Source organism: Telopea speciosissima, chromosome 9 (assembly GCF_018873765.1).
Source record: "Telopea speciosissima isolate NSW1024214 ecotype Mountain lineage chromosome 9, Tspe_v1, whole genome shotgun sequence".
NCBI classification, from domain to species: Eukaryota; Viridiplantae; Streptophyta; class Magnoliopsida; order Proteales; family Proteaceae; genus Telopea; species Telopea speciosissima.
This window is the reverse complement of record NC_057924.1, coordinates 6,310,431-6,332,288: the sequence shown is the minus strand read 5'-3', so window position 1 is coordinate 6,332,288 and position 21,858 is coordinate 6,310,431. Positions and strand designations below refer to the sequence as shown.

Sequence of the window (21,858 nt, the reverse complement as noted above, 5' to 3'; positions counted from 1 at the left end):
TCCAAGATAGGTTTGTGAATGGGCTTAGGCATTGGTTCCAGTTTTGCTAAATCTTGACCTGGGCTGGGCTAGTTAGCCCATGATAAGACACACAGTGTGAGACAGGGTTTTAAAAATCCGACAAGACTGTTCCGATTCCTTCCAATCCATCTCGGGCCGATTATGTTCCGAAAAAACCTAGATACCTGAAATATACCGATTTCAGAGTGAATCCAGACCGATTCAAGCCGACAAGACCGATCCGGATCTGATTCCGGAAAAAACTCTGAATTCTTTTTTTGGTAAGAAAAAAACTCCTGATGTAAGAGAGAATGGATAAGGCACATTGAGATAAGTAGATGGAGAAATCAATTCATAATTCTGTTCCAGCTCCTCTCCTTTCTAATTTTTACAACAAAAGAAAGTAAAAAAAGAGGGGGGAAAGTTTTTCTTTTTTTGGGTAACAAGAGAAGGGGAAAGAGGAAGGTTGAGCCTTTGGTATTACATTTCACTCCGAACAAATAGACGATAGGGACAGTGGACACGAAGCAAATTTAGTCCATACAGTGCTTTCTTCCCCTCCACAGAGCAATGTATTATCCAAACATCTTTCTATGTGACTGCTTAACTCAGATTACTTCGTATACCCTTTTTCTATGATCCTATCTGTTTTCTTTCACATCTTTCGTAAGCTTTTTAGCTTTCCTACACTTCTTCCCTCTGAAAAAGCTCCAAAATCTCTAAAAACAATGATTATAAACCTCTCAATCTCTCCTCCAACTTCATCAGCCTACTCTCTCTTGAATTTGAAGTCACCTATCTCCAAGTTCCCTTTCAAACCTAAAACCCAGTTGACAAATTCGCTCAGTTCTTCTTCTTCTTCCTTGTGTTCGTTTTCTTCTCCATTTCATCAGTTTTCTCGTGAGAACACAAGATACCCATGTGAGAAAAGGAACTCTTTTCGGGTATGGGCGTTCCCTGGATTCCAATTAGAAAGTTTAGAAAGCGCTCAATCTGTTCTAGAGGCGGCAGCAGTGTTAGCAGCCATCATCATCGTTCATGAGAGTGGACACTTCCTCGCCGCTTATCTGCAAGGAATCCATGTAAGTAAATTCGCAATTGGGTTTGGTCCAGTACTTGCTAAATTTAATTCAAAGAATGTAGAATACTCCATTAGAGCATTTCCTCTTGGTGGGTTTGTGGGTTTTCCGGATAATGATCCTGATAGTGATATACCCGTCGACGACAAAAATTTGCTCAAGAACAGACCCATCTTCGATAGGGTTCTTGTAATTTCGGCTGGAGTAATTGCCAATGTAATCTTTGCTTATGCCATCGTATTTTTCCAAGTCTCATCGATTGGGTTGCCTGTTCAAGAGTTCTTGCCTGGGGTGATTGTGCCGGAGGTTCGAGCCTATTCAGCTGCTGCCCGAGACGGATTGCTCCCCGGTGATGTTATTCTTTCTGTTAATGGGATTGAATTGCCTAGATCAGTTACTTCTGTTTCTCAGGTTGTTGATATCGTTAAGAAAAGTCCCAGAAGGAATGTGTCTCTCAAAGTTGAGAGAGGACAGCAGGATTTGGAAATTGGTGTTACTCCTGATGAAAACTCTGATGGGACTGGGAGGATAGGAGTTCAGTTATCTCCTAATCTTAAAATTTTCAAGGTTAGGCCGAAGAATCTCTCGGAAGCTTTCAACCTCTCTGGAAGGGAATTTTTGGGTCTCTCATCCAATGTTGTCGACAGCATAAAACAGACTTTTCTCAATTTTTCGCAGTCAGCTGGAAAGGTTTCGGGGCCTGTAGCTATAATAGCTGTTGGAGCAGAAGTTGCAAGGTCGAACATTGATGGGCTTTATCAATTTGCTGCTTTGCTCAACCTTAATCTTGCTATCATAAACCTTCTTCCCTTGCCTGCTTTAGATGGGGGTTCCTTGGCTTTGATCCTCATAGAGGCAGCTAGAGGTGGCAGAAAGCTTCCTCAAGAATTAGAACAAGGAATTATGTCTTCAGGGATTATGGCTGTTCTTCTTCTTGGGTTATTCCTCATTGTCCGGGATACACTTAATCTTGATTTCATTAAAGCCTTGTTGTGATTTTGTAAGAATATGTGAAAATTGTCATAAAGGACTTCAGGTGGAGCTCATATGGTTCTTGATCTGATCAGCTGGTGGTGTTCCAGAGACTGGACAGTAGAAATTGGGTAGTTTCTTTATTGATTCTTCTGAGATGCTCTGCAATGGGTAGGGTATGACTCTCAGAGTCCACTTCTTTCATATAAGGTGCATACTCTGCCCTTGTAAATCTTATTTTTCAAGATACTGGTGATACTAGCATAGTTCATGTACTCCCAAGGTCTAATTTCCCCTGTAAGATAATTTATGCCGATAATGTAAGAATCACACTCCATTACAATCATTGCCAATTGAGCGAGCTTGAGAGTTACATGCTGGAATTTGGAAGAATACTGTCCCTGATATATGTTTTGGCTGTACTCATCCAGAGAGCTTGAAAAAAGTAAGAAAGCCATCTCATTTAGTATTAAAACATCATATGATTTTGTATGCTTCAGATTTTGTTATGTTTTTTGTTGTTATGGATGACTTCATTAGTTAACCATCAATTCATTATTGCTCGCTGAAGAACCAGTCAAATACTTGAACTCTTCGGATAAGGTTATCAAGGATGGTCAGTGCTAATTTTGTTTGCTTCAGTGACCTCTAGTCTTGGAGCATTTTAATGGATGTAAACATTGTGTTTCATACTGTTGCTCATACTCCTTAATATGATCAACATTTATCTAATGGTATTGTTTTCATTCATCCCCAGGAATTACCAAAATTTAAGACCAAGTTTGCTCTGTTATTTAGTGGGGAAAAGAAATCTTATGCATGCTTCTCATGGATTTGCTGTTTCTGTGCTTTAAACTGTATTTAAGTGGTTTTCTTTTATTAACCTTGGCTATTCATATATGATGAGCACAGTTAGCTGCCATGATGAGCAAGGATGTGGACTACATTCTGCCTTGATTTAGAGATGGAAAGCACAATGAGTAGCATCAATTTTTTTTATCTATAATCCATTCCATCAACTGAATTATCACTGGGTTTTCTTCTAGTGATAACTGATTCAAGCTTCTAGAGGTAGCAGAATGCAGAAATTGTATGTCAGGATTCAGGAAAAATCAAGAGAAGTCATTGGTTGCATTATCCACCTCTATTTAGCGGTAAAAATGTTCGGTGTTGCCCACAGATGAGCCTGCTTTAAACAGGACCAGTAACTCAAATGCCCATTCTCTAGTTTGGAACCCTTAACCTATCACTCAGCAACATAGGCCCTCAGTAGTAATGTAACCATCTTGAGTTACTTAGTAGGCTTGAATCAATCACTTTTGGCAAAAAAAAAATTCTATTCGGTCAGCATAAATGGACTCCTGTAGATGTCATTCGCTTCGCCTTTCAAGCTTCAAGCCCATGCTGAATTTCTGTAAGCCCAACAGTCCCCAGCTTCTTCCCCGGTTGTCAATCCCTGCAGCGACAATCATCAGTGGAAGCCTCCACCTTCTTCCCACTTCAAGCTCAATTGTGATGCATCTCTCTGCTCTGGCAGCGGGCAGAGGGGGCTTGGGAGTGATCATTCGTGACCACAGAGGCTCCCTAATTCTATTAAAGTCTGAGCTGGCCTCGTTTGACTCTATTTTGTTGGGTGAGGCCTTGGCTTTACCCGGTGGTATGCTCGAATGCATTTCTGAAAGTGTGATCACATCATCATTGAATCGACTTGGAAAGAGCTTGTATTGTATCTTACCTCTCCACCAACCAGTGTTCAGCCAGTGACCTCGGACATCCTGTATCTGGTGTCTCAGTTTTTATCGTGTCAATTCCTCTGTATTTCTAGAGTCTCCAACCATGTCACATATTCTTTAGCCCGGAAGGCCTGGTTACTGTCGTGTGTAATTATTTGGACCAATTCCACTCCATGGCTGTTGAAACTTTGTAATCCAACACTTTTCACCCTACACGGCTTAATGAATAGATCTTGACTTTGATTTGTTGAGTTTGATAGCCTGGTGGGAACAGCCTGGTTTTAGGAATGATCGGCCACACCGATACCAGATCGGTGTTACCATGGTTTTTTTTTTTTTTTTGGGGGGGGGGGGGGGCAAAGTAGTAAAAAAAGGGGTATCATAATCTAGGGGGCAAAATCATCCAATCCAACTTGATATGGCCGGTACATATCGGTATCACTGTTGGTTTCGGAATCAGCGGATATCCAATCCAATGTTGTGCTCTAAATCCATGGGAACAGTCAGATGCAGATGCTCAAGGTATAATTTTATTTAGGCTCTATCTAGTTGCAATGGGTAAAAAGGGAAGAAGTGAAATCAAATCATTACAATAATAACAACAATAGTCTTATCTCAACTAAATGGGGTCGGCTACATGGATCCTCGTCTTTCAATTCTGCGCTATTAGAGATCATACTTGAAACAAGATCTAAACTATGCATGTCTTTCTTATTTCTCCTAGGGTCATTTTAGGTTTGCCCCTATCTCTTTTAGTACATTCAATCTGAATCAAGTCACTCCGCCGAATTGGAACATTTCAAAGCCTTCGTTGAACATGGTCATGCCATCTCAAATGACATTCTCGTAGTTTATCTTGAATCAGGGCTACTCCCAAATCAGCTCTAATATGGTCATTTCTTATTTTATCCTTCTTAGTTTTGCAATATATCTATCTCAACATCCTCATCTCTGTTGCACTTAACTTATCTATTCAAATCATTACAATAGTGGAAATTTTTATAAGGGAAAAAGACCCCCTGCCAACAGAGTGGGGATCATTTCCCACATTGATCTCTAACATTCTAATCACGTTTCTAACAAAAAAAAAAACATTTTGATCAAGTGGGCCTTGCATTGTCATCCACTCTCCTCTCTAACCTTTTGTACTCTTTACGCAAGCACTCCAAACAATATTAAATTTGGTTAATGCATTCAAATTGTTTGATTTGAGAAGTAAAATAAATTTTGGAATAAGAATGTTGCCTGGTCGCATTACTTGCACCCACACACAAGGGGAGGCGAAATGATGTAGATCGAAGCATGAAGAAGACCCCCTGAAAAATAGTTACTATTCACGCAAACTGTAATTTGGGGCTCATATGGACTGCTGGCTTAGAGGAGTTGATTTTAGGTATTTTTTTTATTATTAGACACTTATTTAGTTTTCTATTTGAGTTGTAATCCTAATTAAATCCTAGTTAGACTCAAGTTTCTATTTTAAAGGAGATTTTATTCTTAGAAGTTGTCTTAGGTTTTATTATAAATTAGTATGTGGCTGAGTAGAAAAGGGACAGAGATTGAAGAAAAAAGAGTTACGGTTGAAGCTGTGAGACGCGACAATGGTGAGAGACCGTGGGTGAGAGGATGATTGGCTGAGAGAGCTGATCCTATCCCCCCTATATCCCTTTCTTCTTCTTTTCCTTATCCTTTATGTTCCCCTTCATATGTAAATAGAAAATAGTAATAAAAAAAGAGTTCCTGTTATTTAATTTTTTTGTTCCTTTTATTGTATTGATTCTGCTACAACAGATCTCCCTCTGGTTTTCCTAGTTTGAGGTCGAGTTTACATTACGAAATGACCGCCCCTCCTGTTAGATGCCATTGTGCATCCCCTCATTGGCCTTGTGCTGTTGCTGGAGCCACGCAACTGGGCAGCAAACCCTTCCCTTTAAATTTTACATCTGAAACATATGTGAGAAAAAGTTCTCTCTCTCCCAAAATATACCAAGGGAAAAGGCTCTCTAATCCTCCAAGGGAGGTACTCTGTCTCTCTCCCCTATTTATCAAATATGATGAGAGTTTTAGATAAGTTTAAGTACAAAATTTTCTTTTTTATTTTCTAAAGTAATTTCACTTTCCTTTACTTTCTACCAAACGCAGTATGGTATAATATAGGCTGAACTCTGAAGGTTCTAAAGGACATAGGGAAGAACATATAGAAAATGCATTTAAGTAGTTGGAAGGAATTAAAACTCATGACTTTAATAAAAGATAAGAAAAGACTGAAATGGGGAACAAGACTTGAAGTTGTCGATGCCAGATTGCCAGTGGAAGAACTCAATGGTGAAGATGATTATTTATGTGTTATTTTGAATTGCAGTGTTTAGTGTTATCAAGGCAAACTAAAGTGATATTAGTTAAGGGGGGAAAGTATCCTATAATTAAACAATTAAATAGATAATTTTTTGTTGCAATAGCTTTTTTATATGGGAAATATCAGTTTTGTCAATTTTTAATGAAAGACCTTAACTTTGGTCCAATTCCCCAGATTCAATAGTGCCAAATAACTTTAAAAAAAAAAAACTGGTTCTTCTCCTGTTCATGTGAATTCACCAGCATTAACACACCAAGAACTTCATAATTGAAGAATGCTTGCAGGTCTTTATCCCAACTCAGCAAAGCAGGAATTGGATTATTTGTTGTGGAAGAAGATAGAAAATTTCTGGGTTTCATCTTCCATCCCCATTAGCATATATGACTCTGAAATCTGATATCATTTGGGTTGTGGAAAATACCATTTCAATTCAGACCTATCCAGAGAGCTCTGTACTTGTCATTAGAGAATCCAATTGACAACCATGGCTGATGCCAATAAGTACTTCACAGATCAATCAGGTTTGGAGCTCCAGGCATAATCACTGCTGGGTTCTGAAGAAACCCACTCCAATGAAATCCCCAATGCTGAAGAAAGAGAGATAATCCAGAAGCAGAGTGATATGAGTCTTTGGTAGTCAAAAGCTGATATTCCTGGGGAGATTCTTGCTCTCATTTTTGAGGATTCAGAAAATTGAAAATTCTAAGAAATCGGAAGTGGTCTTTGGACACTGAAACTGCTCTCATTGTCTGCCAATGATCCAAATTTTGTAAGGGTGTGAATTGCAAATCGAAATCATTTTCCTTGTATATGTAGAAGTTATAGGTGACCGTTGTCGGAGAGCACAATGGCACCTTTGTCAATCGTAGAAGCGCCCCTCACTCTTTGATCTGGTCTTTGGGGATAAGGATGAGGCAATGTGGTCACATCTCTAACAAATTATGACCTAACATGTCACTTGCAAAATTTTACCACAAAACTAGTAGAGGAAGTGATTCAAAATAACAAACATAGCATTATTTATATTATATTAATGGAGATGGATTAAGTTTCCCACTAATATTGGAATCATGTACACATTAAGAAAAGGGTAAATTATAGTCTCCCCCTGGTTTTCAATGTAACTCAGATCACCCCCTGGTTTAGACCTCAATATGACAAATGTTGAAGATGAAGGAAGGATAGTATTGTAAATTTAATTCTAATGTTTTAGTACAAAGGTAAAATAGTCCTTTCATACCAATAACTAACAGTGGACTAACATTGTTACTATAAAGGGGGTGATTTGAGTGTTTTTCCAAAATCAGGGGTGATCTGAGTTTCATTTGAAAATCAGGGGGTGACGTGTAATTTACCCTTAAGAAAAAAAAGTTGCTATCAATGGGTGATGAATTATTCCATCAGATGACCCACAACATTGAATTGGAGAGAGAAAAAATGCATTTACCTTTGCTTAAACTTAAATTTTGATTTCTAATATATTTAGTTGAATATTATATAGGTTTATGATCCGTACATCAAATATTACTAATAAAACCCGAGTTGGTCCAATAATAATTTATGTATAGATTGTTGTTTTTCACTCTCGTCAAATCTGAACTTTTAAAATTAGTACCAACCCTTTTTTTTTTTTTGAAGACATCAAATCTGGTGGTTCTTGTTTTACTTGGTCAAATAAACAAAAACCTCCCCGTCTTATAAAAGAGTGCCTAGACAGAACCATGGCCTCCCCTCGATGGCTTGATTCTTTCTCTCTTGCTTCTCTTTCAAAGCTATCCCCCATTGGATCTGATCATAATCTCAACCTTCTTTCTACTTCTGGTTCTAGACTCTCATACAAAAAATTATTTCACTTTCAAAAAGCTTGGATCCATCACCCTGATTTTCTTTCCTTTTGTAACTCATCCTGGTCCGACTGTCCTATGGACTCTCTACCTGCTAAATTGGTGTCTTTTTCTAACAAACTGAGAACTTGGAACATGGATGTTTTCGGGCGCATTGAAGTGCTTAAACACAATTTGGTTAACAACTATCTTTGTAAGTCTGAAGAATCTAACCCCAATCTGGATTTGATGGCTAAAACCCAACAAAACCTTAAATGGATCTTTGAGGCTGAGGAGTTTTTTTGGCTTCAGAAATCCAGACATCTATATATTCGAGATGGGGACAGGAATACAAATTTCTATCATTCTGTTTCTAAGACCAATTTGAGGAAAAGGAAAATTAGTTTTATTTGGTCTGAGGAAGGTCAGAAACTTGAAGACCCTAAGGATATGGCTAATGCTTTTGCGTTTCATCTCAAAAAGATTTTTTCGACTTCTAACCCGTTGGATGCAGGCTTTGTGGAGTGTTTGTTCCCCCTAGTGTTATCTGAAGAGGATCCCCTGTTCTTTTGCACTCCCCCTTCTTTGGATGATCTGCGAAAAGTAGTTTTTTCTATTGGTTCTTTTAAAGCTCCGGGAATTGATGGCTTTCAGGCTTGCTTCTTTCAGAAACTTTGGCCTTTGGTTCAGAATGACTAATTTTCTTTAGTAACTCACGTTTTTTAATCTAAATCCCTTCCCCAAGGCTTGAACCACACCCTTATTTGTCTTATCCCTAAGTCAGATACGGCTTCTTACTTAGGAGATTTTAGACCCATTAGCCTGTGCAATGTTACCTATAAGATTTTGTCTAAATTGATTGCTATCAAAGTTAAAGTACATCAGTACTCTTTTATTTCTCCTTTTCAAGCTGCGTTCGTCCCTAGCAGGCAAATTACTGATAATATTATTATTGCTCAGGAAATTTTTCACTTCTTCAAACATACCAAAGGTAAGACGGGTTATGTTGCTATTAGAATTGATATGTCTAAGGCTTACGATAAGCTGGAATGGAATTTGATCATCTCTTTATTCCGCTTTTTGGGATTTGGGAGAATTGGTGCCATTTAATCTTTGCTCTTATATCTTCCACCTCTTTCTCAATTAAAATTGATGGCAGCCCCTTTAATTTTTTCATGCTTCAAGGGGCATTCGTCAGGGCTGCCCTTTGAGCCATTGTTTATTGTGGTGATGGAGGTCCTCTCCAGACTTTTTTCTGCTTATCGTGATCTTAACCTGTTCAAAGGGGTAAAGGTGGCTAGAACAGCTCCGAAAATTTCTCATTTGCTTTTTGCTTATGATATTTTCATTTTTTGTAGAGCCACCTCTGAGGATCTTTTCACTGTCAAGGCAATTTTGAATCTTTTTTCTGACTTATCGGGTCAAGAAATCAATTTTTCTAAGAATGGTGTTCATTTTAGCAAAAATGTTTCTTCTTTGAATAGGGCTACCCTATGCTCGATTTTAGGCATTAAAGAAATGTCTAAGGATACCATTTACTTGGGAACTAATTTCTTCCATGGTACATCCAAAGTGAAGGAGCTAGCAAGTGTGGTACAAAGGATTCAGAACAAGTTATCATCTTGGAAATCTAAATTCCTTTCATATGCAGGGCGCTCTGTTTTAATGAAATCGATTTTAGCCACTACCCCTGCTTATCTGATGAACTGTTTTGAGTTTCCCCTTAAGGTTTGCAGGTCCATTGACTCTATTTGTCTAAACTTCTGGAATGGTAAGTATGGCTCTCAGAAGAAATCTACTCTTATTGCTTAGGATAAAATGTGTATTTCTAAAACTCTGGGAGGGCTGGGATTTCATAAGGCTGAGCATCATAATAAAGCTTTGTTGATGAAGTTGGGATGGAGACTGATTACTAATAAATCCTCCTTGTCGGCTCAAGTCCTAAAAGCCCGGTACTTCCCAAAGGTTTCTCTTTTTGACCCTAAAACAGTCTCTAAGAATGGTTCGTGGACCTGGAATAGTATTAGACATATTATTCCTTTTTTGAAAAAAATTGTGATCAAGAACATAGGTAATGGGAAATCGACCTTTTTTTGGATTGATCCATGGATTCCATTTATAACTGGTTGCTCTATCCCATCCCCCTATGTTGTTGATTTGTCAGACAAAGTTGATAAATTTGTTACTAATGCTCAGTGGAATTCTAGTTTGCTTAATACTATTATCCCAGGGGACGTTTCTTTACATATTCATAGAATTGGTTTGTCTGCCTCTGATGATAGTTGGTGGTGCACTCTGTCTAAATCTGAAAAATTTACCACTAAACTTGCTGCTAGATCTCTGATGGCTCCAAGTCCATCTTTTAAGTTTCTTCTTTCCAATTGGTGGAAGTTTTTTTGGAAACTAAAATTACATCCCAAATTTAAATCATATTTCTGGCGTGTGCTACATGCAGGACTCTCAATCAAGGCAACCTTACACAAGTGGCATCCGATAGACCCTTATTGTGCTCTTTGTGGAAACTGTGTTGAGTCATACTGGCACATTTTTCTTTCATGTGACTGGGTTAAACGAATTTGGGCTGTTGGTTCGCTGGGGTTGAGAACCGAGTTCTTGTCTTACTCCTCTTTGGAAAAGTTCTGTCTCTCTATGATGGTTAAGTTTAAGATAGACAAACAAACCTGCTCTTGGTTCTTTGGGGTTTTTATTATCTCTTGTTACTTTATTTGGTCTGTTCGAAACAGGGTGGTCTATGGTAATGAGAAACCGGATCCAGCTTGGGTTATGAGAAACATTGATCGTTGGATAGCTGATTTGGAATTATTCCCCCCCATTGTTCACACCTATGATGTTGTTCCCCAGCTTGAGGAGGTGCCTCATCTTTCTAAATTTTCTAATTTACCTAATTTCGATTTTTCTGTCCTAATCTGTGCAGGATTTCAAACCCCAAGGCAACATAAAGCAGGATGGGCGTACCTTTTTTTGATAAATGGCAAGTTTAAGGTGCTTGCTGGAGGTTCTATCAAAGCTACTCACCAGCTGGAACCTGAGCTTTTTTGTATCCGCACAGGGCTCGATCATGTTTTTAGTTTAGGACTGAAGATGAAAGAAGTGTGGTGTGCGAATCAACAGATCCCTGATCTCCTTCCATCATCCACTACTAATCCTTGGCCATGGCATCTTCTTCAGGACCTGCTGCATATCAGCTCTATAGGCCAAGACTTGGACTTAAAGTTTAACAAGTTAGGGAATCATTTCTGTTATGCAATTGTATATAATCTGGCCATAAAAGCCCTGAACTCAAACTCTTTTGTAGTTTCCTCTTGTTAGTGTATTTTTCTTTTGTTCTCATCCAAAAAAAAAAAAAAAAAAAAAAAAACCTTTTTTTTTTAAAAAAAAAATATTTGAATGTATTTTTCAAATACATTGAATCAAACAAAGTGTTTTTTTGGCCATTTTGGTTTTGGGTGCACCTTGTTATCACCAAGTATGTGAACTAAGAATTTGTAGCTTTTTTTATACTTTTTTTTTTTTTTTTTCTGTCAATTGTCTTATTCCCCAAAAGTTATTTAATGTAAGGGGTAATCTTGTCATTTCACATAGACAATGACAGCTTTTGAAAATCGTATAATGATAAGTCACATTCAAATTATTTTGAAAATCTTTTTTAAATGCTGACTAAAATAACTTTTGTGAATAAGACAATAGACAAAAAAGTAAAGTTACAATCTTGTTGTATGGATCTTGGTTACAACAAGAGTCTCCCTCTAAAGGCCGTTTGTTTGATGGACACTTAGATGGGGTGGGGGAGTTGGGGTGAAAAAGTGTTAATGTGGCACTTCAAAATCCCACTCCAATCTTGTTTGGTTAATCTAGGATGGTGAATTTATAAAAGCTCAGGGAACAACATTAAATGATTTATCTATTAATGTGGCACTTGAAAATCGCACCGCTGTTTATGAAAAAAAAACAGAAAATTCATCCTTGTGCGACTGTACCCCAACCTACTACACTATAGGACCCAGTCGCACAACATTCCCATCCCGTCAAACAAACGCCCCTAGAGTTTTGTCATTCTCATTTTAACTTAGCTATGGGCCCTACTAACATGGTGTATTGAGTTGTGGGTTTATGGAGGGTGGGCCAAAAAAAATCAAAAAAAGCAGAATATAAAGTTGGTTAGATAGTAGTTTGAATTCTCGAAAAGATTGATTAATTAAGAAGGGATTAGGCCATTAGGAGGGACTAAGAGGACACATTACTACTACCTTTAACTAAGCTGTAAGTGATTAAATTTAATATTAATAGCTAATGAGGGTATGGCCTAGATGTTTAGCATCACCCTGAAGATTGGTGACTAAATTGAGAGTACATAGGCAAGAAATGTGATCTCCTAAAGTGATGAGGACCATCTATGCCAAACGGGCACCACTCAATCATATCAACAAGTATTGGTTCCATCGCTCCTCCCTTCTTATTTTTATTTCTAATTTTGAAATCTTATTGGTCACTAGGTCATGATCCATCATATCACTTGCAAAATTTTAGCCCAAAATGAGAAAGAGGAAATGATTTAAAATAACAAACATGTCATTATGTGTGACTAAATTAATTCCCTATTGTGGCACTTTTGTAAAGTTTCTATTTTTTTTAGCTTCTTCTCTTTTGTGGCTAAAATTGAACCAAAATGAGAATGAACCCATTTATATATTGCCATGTGTTAGGTTATAATTTCTTGTGAAAGGATATTCTGAACATGTGGCGTTTTCTACACCAACTCATATGGATATATTTTTATTTATTTTTAAGAAGAGAGAAAAATTAATAAAAAAAAATATTGTGTTAGTAAGCATCATGGAAGCACAATTGAATTTGATATACAATTTACAATAAAGAGTTTTAAACAGATTTAAAAGGATTGTCTAAATAACATCTCTGTAGGCGTATTGAATTTGATCATTTGCACGTATGGTCTGAAAATGCCAAGCATACTTTTCACTTTCACAAGTACCCCTCTATGCATTTTAAATGGCAGTGAATGAGAAATTTGGTATCCTCTTATGCTAGGAACTCAATTTAGGATTTCAGGTGTATATAGAATAATATTTAATCTTTTTAATTCTCTTGTCTAATTCCTAAAAGTTTTCATGATGAAAAATTTTTAAATAAGCCCAAGGGCAAATCCATTCGATATAGGTCGATCCAGCCAAGGCCGATATTATATCAGACACCGATTCCTAAATCCCTGCTACTAGTTCAATATTCAACAAAAGAAATTTTGTTGTTACACTTGTAGGAGGAATATTCCTAGTACCTTGCTAACAGTCAAGGAAATAGAATCTTAAAGGATATTTTAGAAAATACAAAAATCTAGAAAGATATTTATGAACCAAAAAGGGAAGTGAATTATTTCATTTCATTGACCGTTAGCAAGTTCTGCTACAAGTGTAAAAGCAAAATTTATCACTCAACTTAAGGTATAACGGATCTTTATGACATCCTGTTCCCATTCCTCTAAAACGAAGGAGGGGGGGAGCTGGAATGACCACCCTATCCCTGTCCAAACACTTTGTATGGGTGGAGCCCATCACCCCTATTAGAGGAACTAGGGAACTAAGCCGAGCAGGAAATTGACCAAGATAATTTTCCATTTACAACACTACAACGGTACAACCTATCTATATGTGCTCCACTTGGGTTGATCCAAAGTCCAAACTGACAACTACCCCACATAGCGTCATTGCCATACCAAATCACATCTCAATAAAAAAATATACAAAATCCAACGGTTAGAATTGGCGCAGCCTTAAATTGTAAGTTTTAGGGTCCCATTGTCCGGGCCCCACTCCTGGAATATGGAAGGAAACCACTTACCACTTACCAGCATTACCTCTCAGTGGGTGAGGGAGGGTGAAGGATGCCTTCAGAAAGCTTATCTTCATGGCTTCACTCCACCAACTCCCCATAAACTCCAAACAAAGTCCAACCTCATTTAGAAAGAGAGCGTCTTTCTCTTTGATGAGTTGGTATCAACTTATCAACTAATCAAATCTGAACTTCAAAAACTAGTACCAACCCTTTTTTTTTTCTAAAATATTTGAATGTATTATTCATTGTCTCCTTGAAATTCTTAATCGTTTTAAATACATTGTACCAAACAAATTTTTTTTCGGTCATTTTGGTTTTGGGTGGATTTTGTTATCACCAAGTAGGTGAACTAAGAATTTGTGATTTTATGTTTTTTGGGTCCATTCTCTTATTCCTCATAAGGTATTTAATGTAAGGGGTAATCTTATCACTTCACATGGATAATGACAGTTTTTGAAAATCATATAATGATAAGTCACCTTCAAATTATTTTGAAAACTCTTTTTAAATTCTAATTAAAATAACTTCTATGAATAAGACAATGGGGAAAAGTTTCGTACACGATCGTGTAAACCGTGTACGTGACAGGGTCTTTCACAAAAAGTTGGAAAAGTCATAAACACTTACCCATTAATTAATGCCTTGAAACTCCCACCCTCTCACATACACGGTTTACACGACCGTGTACGAAAACTTTCCCCTAAGACAAGGGGAAAATACAAAAACCCTTTTTAAACTCTGACTAAAATCGAATTGTATTGATCTTGGTTACAACAAGCGTCTCCCTCTAAGGACCGTTTGTTTGACGGAGACTTACATGAGATGGGGGAATTGGAATGGAAAAGTGCTGATGTGGCACTTCAAAATCCCACTCCAACCCTTAGTTAGTAAATTCGCTATTATTATACACGTATCCGAATGTTTAATTCAAAACAATCGTATATTTCTGTATATATGGTAAAATATTCATTTTTTAAGTGCATCCGTATTATACACATATTAAATGCATTTAATACTTTTTAACTTTAGTTTAATTTTGTAAAAAAAAAAAAAACTCAACACTTAAAGAAGAAAAAACGCAAACAAAACCCTTGCATAATACAATTTTGGTCTTCTTCTCTTCGAACCCTAGCTGCCGACTGCCCCCATTCCATTCATCTTCTTCATCTCCATTTTCATTTAAGTTCAGGTGGCCAGCGAGATTTCCTTTGAGGCTGAATACCCCCTGCCCCTTCCTATTATCGGTTCCTATTTCAGTTCTGGTGGCCGGTTAATTGCAACTAGGTAAATTGGTGATTGCAGAGGCAAATAAGCTCGATCTATTCCTCTTCTTCTTCTCCGTCTCTGTTCGCCAAACACTTGCAACAGTGATTGCAGTGATGGCTTGGTGGGAACACTCAATTTGAGGCTCTCTCTTCTTCGTCTTTGCAAGTCGTTCCTCTTCTTTTTCTTTGTTTTTTTGTTTTTTTTTTTTTCTGCTTCATCCTTGTGTGGTTTAATTCACGGAATAAAATTTTCATAAACAAATGCGATTCGAGTAACATGAGTTGACAAACATCTGAGCTCTACATATGACTATATAAATTTTTAACCTGCTCCTAAGGTACATGAACTTCCATTGGTGATGTTAGTTCATCTTAGAGATGAGCTCTAGAACACATTATGTCTTATTTTTTTTTCTTATATCTGATGAGATACTTTTATTGATATTCTGATTTGTTAAATGATAATCTTATGAGATGTAATAGGGGATATTATATTGTGTTTATTTTAGTTATGAGGTTTCTTTTTTATAAAATCATTGTCTATATGTTATTATTTTGTTTATTAGGTGGTGCATGTCTATTACATAATGAATATATGCCCGTATTTTTGTTTATATAGCGATCGTATTGAACACGTATTAAATATGTATCGTATTATTGCCATATATATTTTATTACACCAAATTTTTGAAAAGTATTATTACTGTCTAGTCCATTTAATTGTCGAACGTATCCGTTCCCGTTTAATTGTCATTCCCGAATTTACTAACTAAGCTCCAACCTTGTTTGATTAATCTGGGATGGTGAACTTACAAAAGCTTAGAGAACAACATTAAATGCTTTGTCTATTGATGTGGCATTTGAAAATCTCACTTTTATTCTATCCAAAGTCACTTCGATTACTGTTCATGAAAAAAAAAAAATCACCCTTGTACCCCAATCTATTGCACTGTGGGATCCAATCCCACAACATTTCCACCTCGTCAATCAAACGGCCCCTAGGGTTTTGTCATTCCCATTTTAACTTAGCTATGGTCCCTACTAACATGGTGTATTGAGTTGTGGGTTTATGGAGGGTGGGCCAAAAAAATAAAAATAAAAAGCAGAATATAAAGTTGGTTAGATAGTAGTTTGAATTCTCGAAAAGATTGATTAATTAAGAAGGGATTAGGCCATTAGGGGGACTTAAGAGAACACATTACTATTTTTAACTAAGCTGTAAGTGATTAAATTTAATATTAATAGCTAATGAGGCTATGGCCTAGATGTTTAGCATCACCCTGAGGATTGGTGACTAATTTAAGAGTAGAGAGAGAGAGAGAGAGTCAAGAAATGTGATCTCCTAAAGTGATGAGGACCATCTATGCCAAACGGGGAAAAAGATCTCATGCTAAACGACAGCAAAAATAGGGATAAGGTGATCATTTCATAGGTGGGTCCCACCTGACCCTACATATGAAATGATCATCCCCCTATATTTGGGGTGGTTTTCGAGCTGCACAGTGCAGCTCCCGCCACAGCTGCACATGATCCAAATCCGCCAAACGGGCACCTTTCACATATCATCAAGTATTGGTTCCATCGCTCCTCCCTTCTTATTTTTATTTCTAATTTTGAAATCTTATTGATCACTAGGTCATGATCCATCATATGTTATTTGCAAAATTTTAGCCCAAAATGAGAAAGAGGAAATGATTTAAAATAACAAACATGTCATTCTGTATGATTATATTAATTCCCTATTGTGACACTTTTGTAAAGTTCATTTTTTTTTAACCTCTTCTCTTTTGTGGCTAAGCTTGAACCAAAATGAGAGTGAACCCACTTATACATTGCCATGTGTTAGGCTATAATTTCTTGTGAAAGGATATTCTGAACATGATGCGTTTTCTACACTTCCTCATATGGATTTTAAAAAAAAATTTTTTTTTAAGAAGAGAGAAAAATTAATAAAAAAATATTGTGTGAGTAAGCATCATGGAAGCACAATTGAATTTGATATATAATTTACAATAAAAATAAAGAGTTAAATAGATTTAAAGGGATTTGTCTTAAATGACATCTCTATAGGTGTATTGATTTTGATCCTTTGCACTTACGGACGGTACGGTCTGAAAATGCCAAGCGTATTTTTTACTTTCACAAGTACTTCTCTATGCATTTTAAATGGTAGTGAATGAGAAATTTGGTATTCTCTTATCCTAGGAACTCAATTCAGGATTTCAGGTGTATATAGAATAATATGTAATCTTTTTTATTCTCTTGTCTAATTCCTAAAAGTTTTCATGATTGAAAATTTTTAAATAAGTCCAAGGGCAAATCCACTCGATATAGGCCGATCTAGCCAAGACCAATGTTATATCATACACCGATTCCTAAATCCCTGCTACTAGTTCAATACTCAACGAAAGACATTCTGTTGTTACACTTGTCCTGCTGCCCTACTGGGAACCAAGGAAATGGGATCTTAAAAGGTCTTTTAGAAAATACTAAAATCTAGGAGGGTATTTATGAACCAAAAGGGGAAGTGAATTATTTCATTTCATTGGCTGTGAGCAGTTCCTGCTACAAGTGTAAAAGCAAAATTTATCACTCAACTTAGGGTACTATGGATCTTTATCACCTCAAGTTCCCCAGTTCATCAGAGTGGGGCTGGAATGACTACCATACCCCTGCCCAAACACTTTGCTTGGGTGGGGTCCACTACCCCCTATTAGAGGAACTAGGAAGCTGGGCTGGGCAAGGAATTAAGGAGATATTTTCCGGGTACAACACTACAACTAGGGATGTACATGAATAGTCAAAATCTGTTTTCGTATCCGTCCGAAAGTTAAACAGATGCGGATACGGACAAGCTATAACTATCTGAAAAGTTATATTTACATATAAACGGATAAAATATTCGATCCATATCAGTTTAGCACTATCCAAATCCATCCAAAAGCTAATCAGATGCAAATGCAGATATAGCACTATCCTAGCGGAATCCAATCCGTTTACATCCCTAACTTCAACCTATCTATATGTGCTTCACTCGGGTTGATCCAAAATCCAAACTGACAACTACCCCACATAGCGTCATTGCCACACCAAATCACATCTCAATAAAAAAATATACAAAATCCAACGGTTAGAATTGTCGCAGCCTTAATTTGTAAGTTTTATGGTCCCATTGATCGGGACCCACTCCTCGAATATGGAAGGAAACCACTTACCAGCATTACTTCCAGCTTATCTTCATGGCTTCACTCCACCAACTCCCCATACACTCCAAAGTCCAACCTCATTTATAAAGTGAGCGTCTTTCTCTTTGATGAGTTGGTTTCAACTATCAACTCATCAACATTCAATTTTCAATGAATATTGAAATAAAAGGGAAAAGAGCGCTACTTGGTCATGTGGTCCGCATGACTCTCGTGCTTAGACACAAAAATATATGAAAATATCGTGCTACCCCCATAAAAAGGCAAAAATCCTACCAAGATGATGCTTTTGTTCGTGCTCCTATTGGCTAGCATGCCCATGTAGGCTTTAGATGCCCAGACAACAATCTCTTTGTCATATAAAAAAAAAAAAAAAAAAAAAAAACTTTTAATGAATGAGAGCTAACATTTTGCTACTCGGATGTTAATTAGTTTGGTTCTAGGCATTGAAGATAGGAATTAAAAATGAATAATTTGTTAAATAGTTCTAATGTCCTAAATTAAAATTAATTAATAAATGATTCAATTAAATGATTTATATAGTTTTAATTTCGGTTTGGTTGTTGATTTGAGTTAACAGTTCTAGGTCCAATTTGGAACATACCTATTTTAAAAGTTTACTAAAACAATCTTATAGTGTTAGGCTTGAACCACACCCTTTTAAGGTCCAAATTTCCCCGTTTTATAGTAAGGTCGACTTAAATAATAAAAATAATTTAAATTAATTTACATTGTATAAATACATTGCAAAACACTAGCGAATGTATATAAATTGACAAGACTAACAAGGATTTTTAATTGGTTTAGTAAGTATAATCAGTTTAATAATAACATGCCGATTTAATCAGTTTCAAAACTCTGAGGTTTTATATCGAATTGAATCATAAGTTGTTCAATTTTATTTCGGTAAACAATTTCCATTTGCAATTGACACCATTAAAGCTAGGAGTGATAAGAGTCTAGATTAATGATTGAACCAATCGAAATTGATCAAATCGAACAAAAAGATTGACCAAATTCATTATCACTTTGACATTGGTTTGTTTTTTAAACCATTAAGAGATCAAAAACCAACCAGTAAGACTAAACCTTTTGGACCAAAATTGGGAGACAATGGTTCAAGTTCTTCTATAGATGGAGTCCAAGAGATTGAGTGAATTCCATCTTTATGCTGAAGGGCGTACGAGACTGGTTCACGTATGAGAACCTGATCTAACCTCAAATTTGGAAAACTCATGAAAAAAAAAGGGTAAAGTACACGCACCCCCTTAAAATGCACCCAATATTCTTCGTACCCCCTTAAGCGATTCAATATTCCGCGTACCACCCCTGCTTTACACCCCAAATGTCAGATAGGTCCAATCCGTTAAATACCACCGTTAGATGCCAAAATTTTGATCATTTTACCCTTTGCTTCATTTTCTTAAATCTGAAAAGACTTAATTACCCTCACTGATTTGTTGCCCTAAACTAATTGAAAATGACCATTTTACCCTTTGTTTTTTTTTTATAAATGAAAAGACCTAATTGCCCTCATTTATGTATTACCCTAACCTAATTTGAAAAGACTATTTTACCCCTAAATATTTATTCCTAAAAACCCCAAAATGCCCTCATCTTCCCCAAATCATCATCTTCTTTTACACCACCACCACCGCCACCGCCACCCACCATTAACACCATCACCACCATTAAAAATAACAGTCAGTTGGAACAAGTTTGAACTGAACCGTGATTACGCTCCTGCATTTCTCTTTTTCTCACTTTCCCTGCTCGATTCATTCCTGGTTCTCCTCAGGTTTGATTACCATCCTTTCCTTTCTATTTCGTTCTTGTTTTTTTTCCTTGGATTTCTGCTGCAATCATTCTTTGAAGTGGATCACTCTATCTCCTGTTTTGGGTGATAATCTGAAAAAAGGGAAGATAGTTGAAATGTCCCTCATCCTTGGACCATTCAGCTTTAGATTTGGAGGAGTGTTCACAAATAGAGGAGCGACTTACCTTGCTGAGTTTCAGATCGAAACAAAAAGTGGGGTTTTGAGATCAAGGCCAGCAATAAAGGTTGGTTTCATATCCTCTGCTGGGTTTGATTTCAGACTTCGAACCTTCTCTCCACTTGCTGTTTGGGGCACTTGTTACGTGGAGTCCATAGAGCTTCCAGTTTGAGACCTCCCCCTAAAATCACAAGTCGATCAAACTCTTGTACAGTGAGTTCCCTCGCTCGAAAAGACTATCTATTTTCTTTAATGGTGGGTGGTGGTGGCAGTGGTGATGGCGATGGTGGTGGTGGGTATGTAAAAGAAGATGATGATTTGGGGAAGATGAGGGCATTTTGGGGTTTTTAGGAACAAATATTTAGGGGTAAAATAGTCTTTTCAAATTAGGTTAGGGTAATACATAAATGAGGGCAATTAGGTCTTTTCATTTATAAAAATAAAACAAAGGGTAAAATGATCAAAATTTAGGCATCCAACGGTGGTATTTAACGGATTGGATCTATCTGGCATTTGGGGTGTAAAGCAAGGGTGGTACGTGGATTATTGAGGGGTGGTACGCGGAATATTGAGCCGCTTAGGGAGGTACGAGGAATATTGGGTGCATTCTAAGGGGGTACGTGTACTTTACCCAAAAAAAATTGATAAGATTAATGCATTTTTCTTTCATTTTTTGTATAAAGATTGAGTTTTCTTCCCTGTTACTATACTATACCTAATGAAGTATAATGCTTAAAATGAGTAGAGAAAGTATACAAAATGTGTCACTTTGTTTTTTATATTCATTGCCATTTAATTGTATTTTGATAATTTTACTATACATTTGAAACTGACTTTCACGGATCGGGATCCTCTCTAACGCATTGGAGAGCCCAATGAATCATCTAACGGTTGGGGCGCTGTGCACTTGTCGGGATGCACGCAAACACACATCTCGACATGCACCCCTCATGCACAGTAGTTGGATGCTCTTTGGAGAGGATCCAGATCCGCAACTTCGCAACTTTTCTTATTTATTTTGATTAAAATTTGGCTGTTGAAATGACTGTGCAAAGTCTTCTATCACACAGACTAACTCATGTAATACCAAGTGACAAATTGTATATCATTTTCACTAACCCATAAAGATTTAAGACCAAATCGACAATAGACCAATAAGAAGCCTTTTAATAGAATCCGAACATCGGTCCGGTTCTAGTCTGACTCAAAGTAAAAACCGATCAAACCCGAACCTAATCGATTGTTTCCTTAAATCTATTTTAGTGGTTCACGCTGAAAAGTCAACATATTGAAAAAAATCTCAGCCATTCATTAGTTCCATTCCTTCCGTGATCATCTTAAACAGTACAACCTTTATTTCCCTCATTTGTTGTTTCAAACTTCTCCACCCTTTCGTATTTATGAAAAGTGGACAACGAAAAGACCAAAAACATTTCTGATATGACGTGCCGGCACGCAACACTAGCTCGAAACACGACACGTAAGCCTCCGGGTAAAGGGCAACGGGCAGAGATCAGCGGGCAGCAATAACGCCGTCGCCGAAACTCACGGAGAAACAATAATCC

At 37.1% G+C, this 21,858-nt stretch overlaps 1 protein-coding gene across 1 annotated transcript; it reads left to right on the top strand.

Moving 5' to 3' along the window:
• Positions 1 to 609: 609 nt before the first annotated feature.
• On the top strand, positions 610 to 13,119 carry LOC122640346 (probable membrane metalloprotease ARASP2, chloroplastic). The gene is made up of 2 exons (XM_043833506.1): positions 610 to 2,089; positions 13,106 to 13,119. The coding sequence occupies exon 1, from the start codon at positions 636 to 638 to the stop codon at positions 2,073 to 2,075; it is 1,440 nt and encodes a 479-aa protein (XP_043689441.1). The 5' UTR covers positions 610 to 635; the 3' UTR covers positions 2,076 to 2,089; positions 13,106 to 13,119.
• The last annotated feature ends 8,739 nt before the right edge of the window (positions 13,120 to 21,858 follow it).

Excerpts from the sequence above, each read along its gene's own strand:
- LOC122640346 (XM_043833506.1), top strand. The coding sequence starts at position 636 with ATGATCCTATCTGTTTTCTTTCACATCTTTCGTAAGCTTTTTAGCTTT.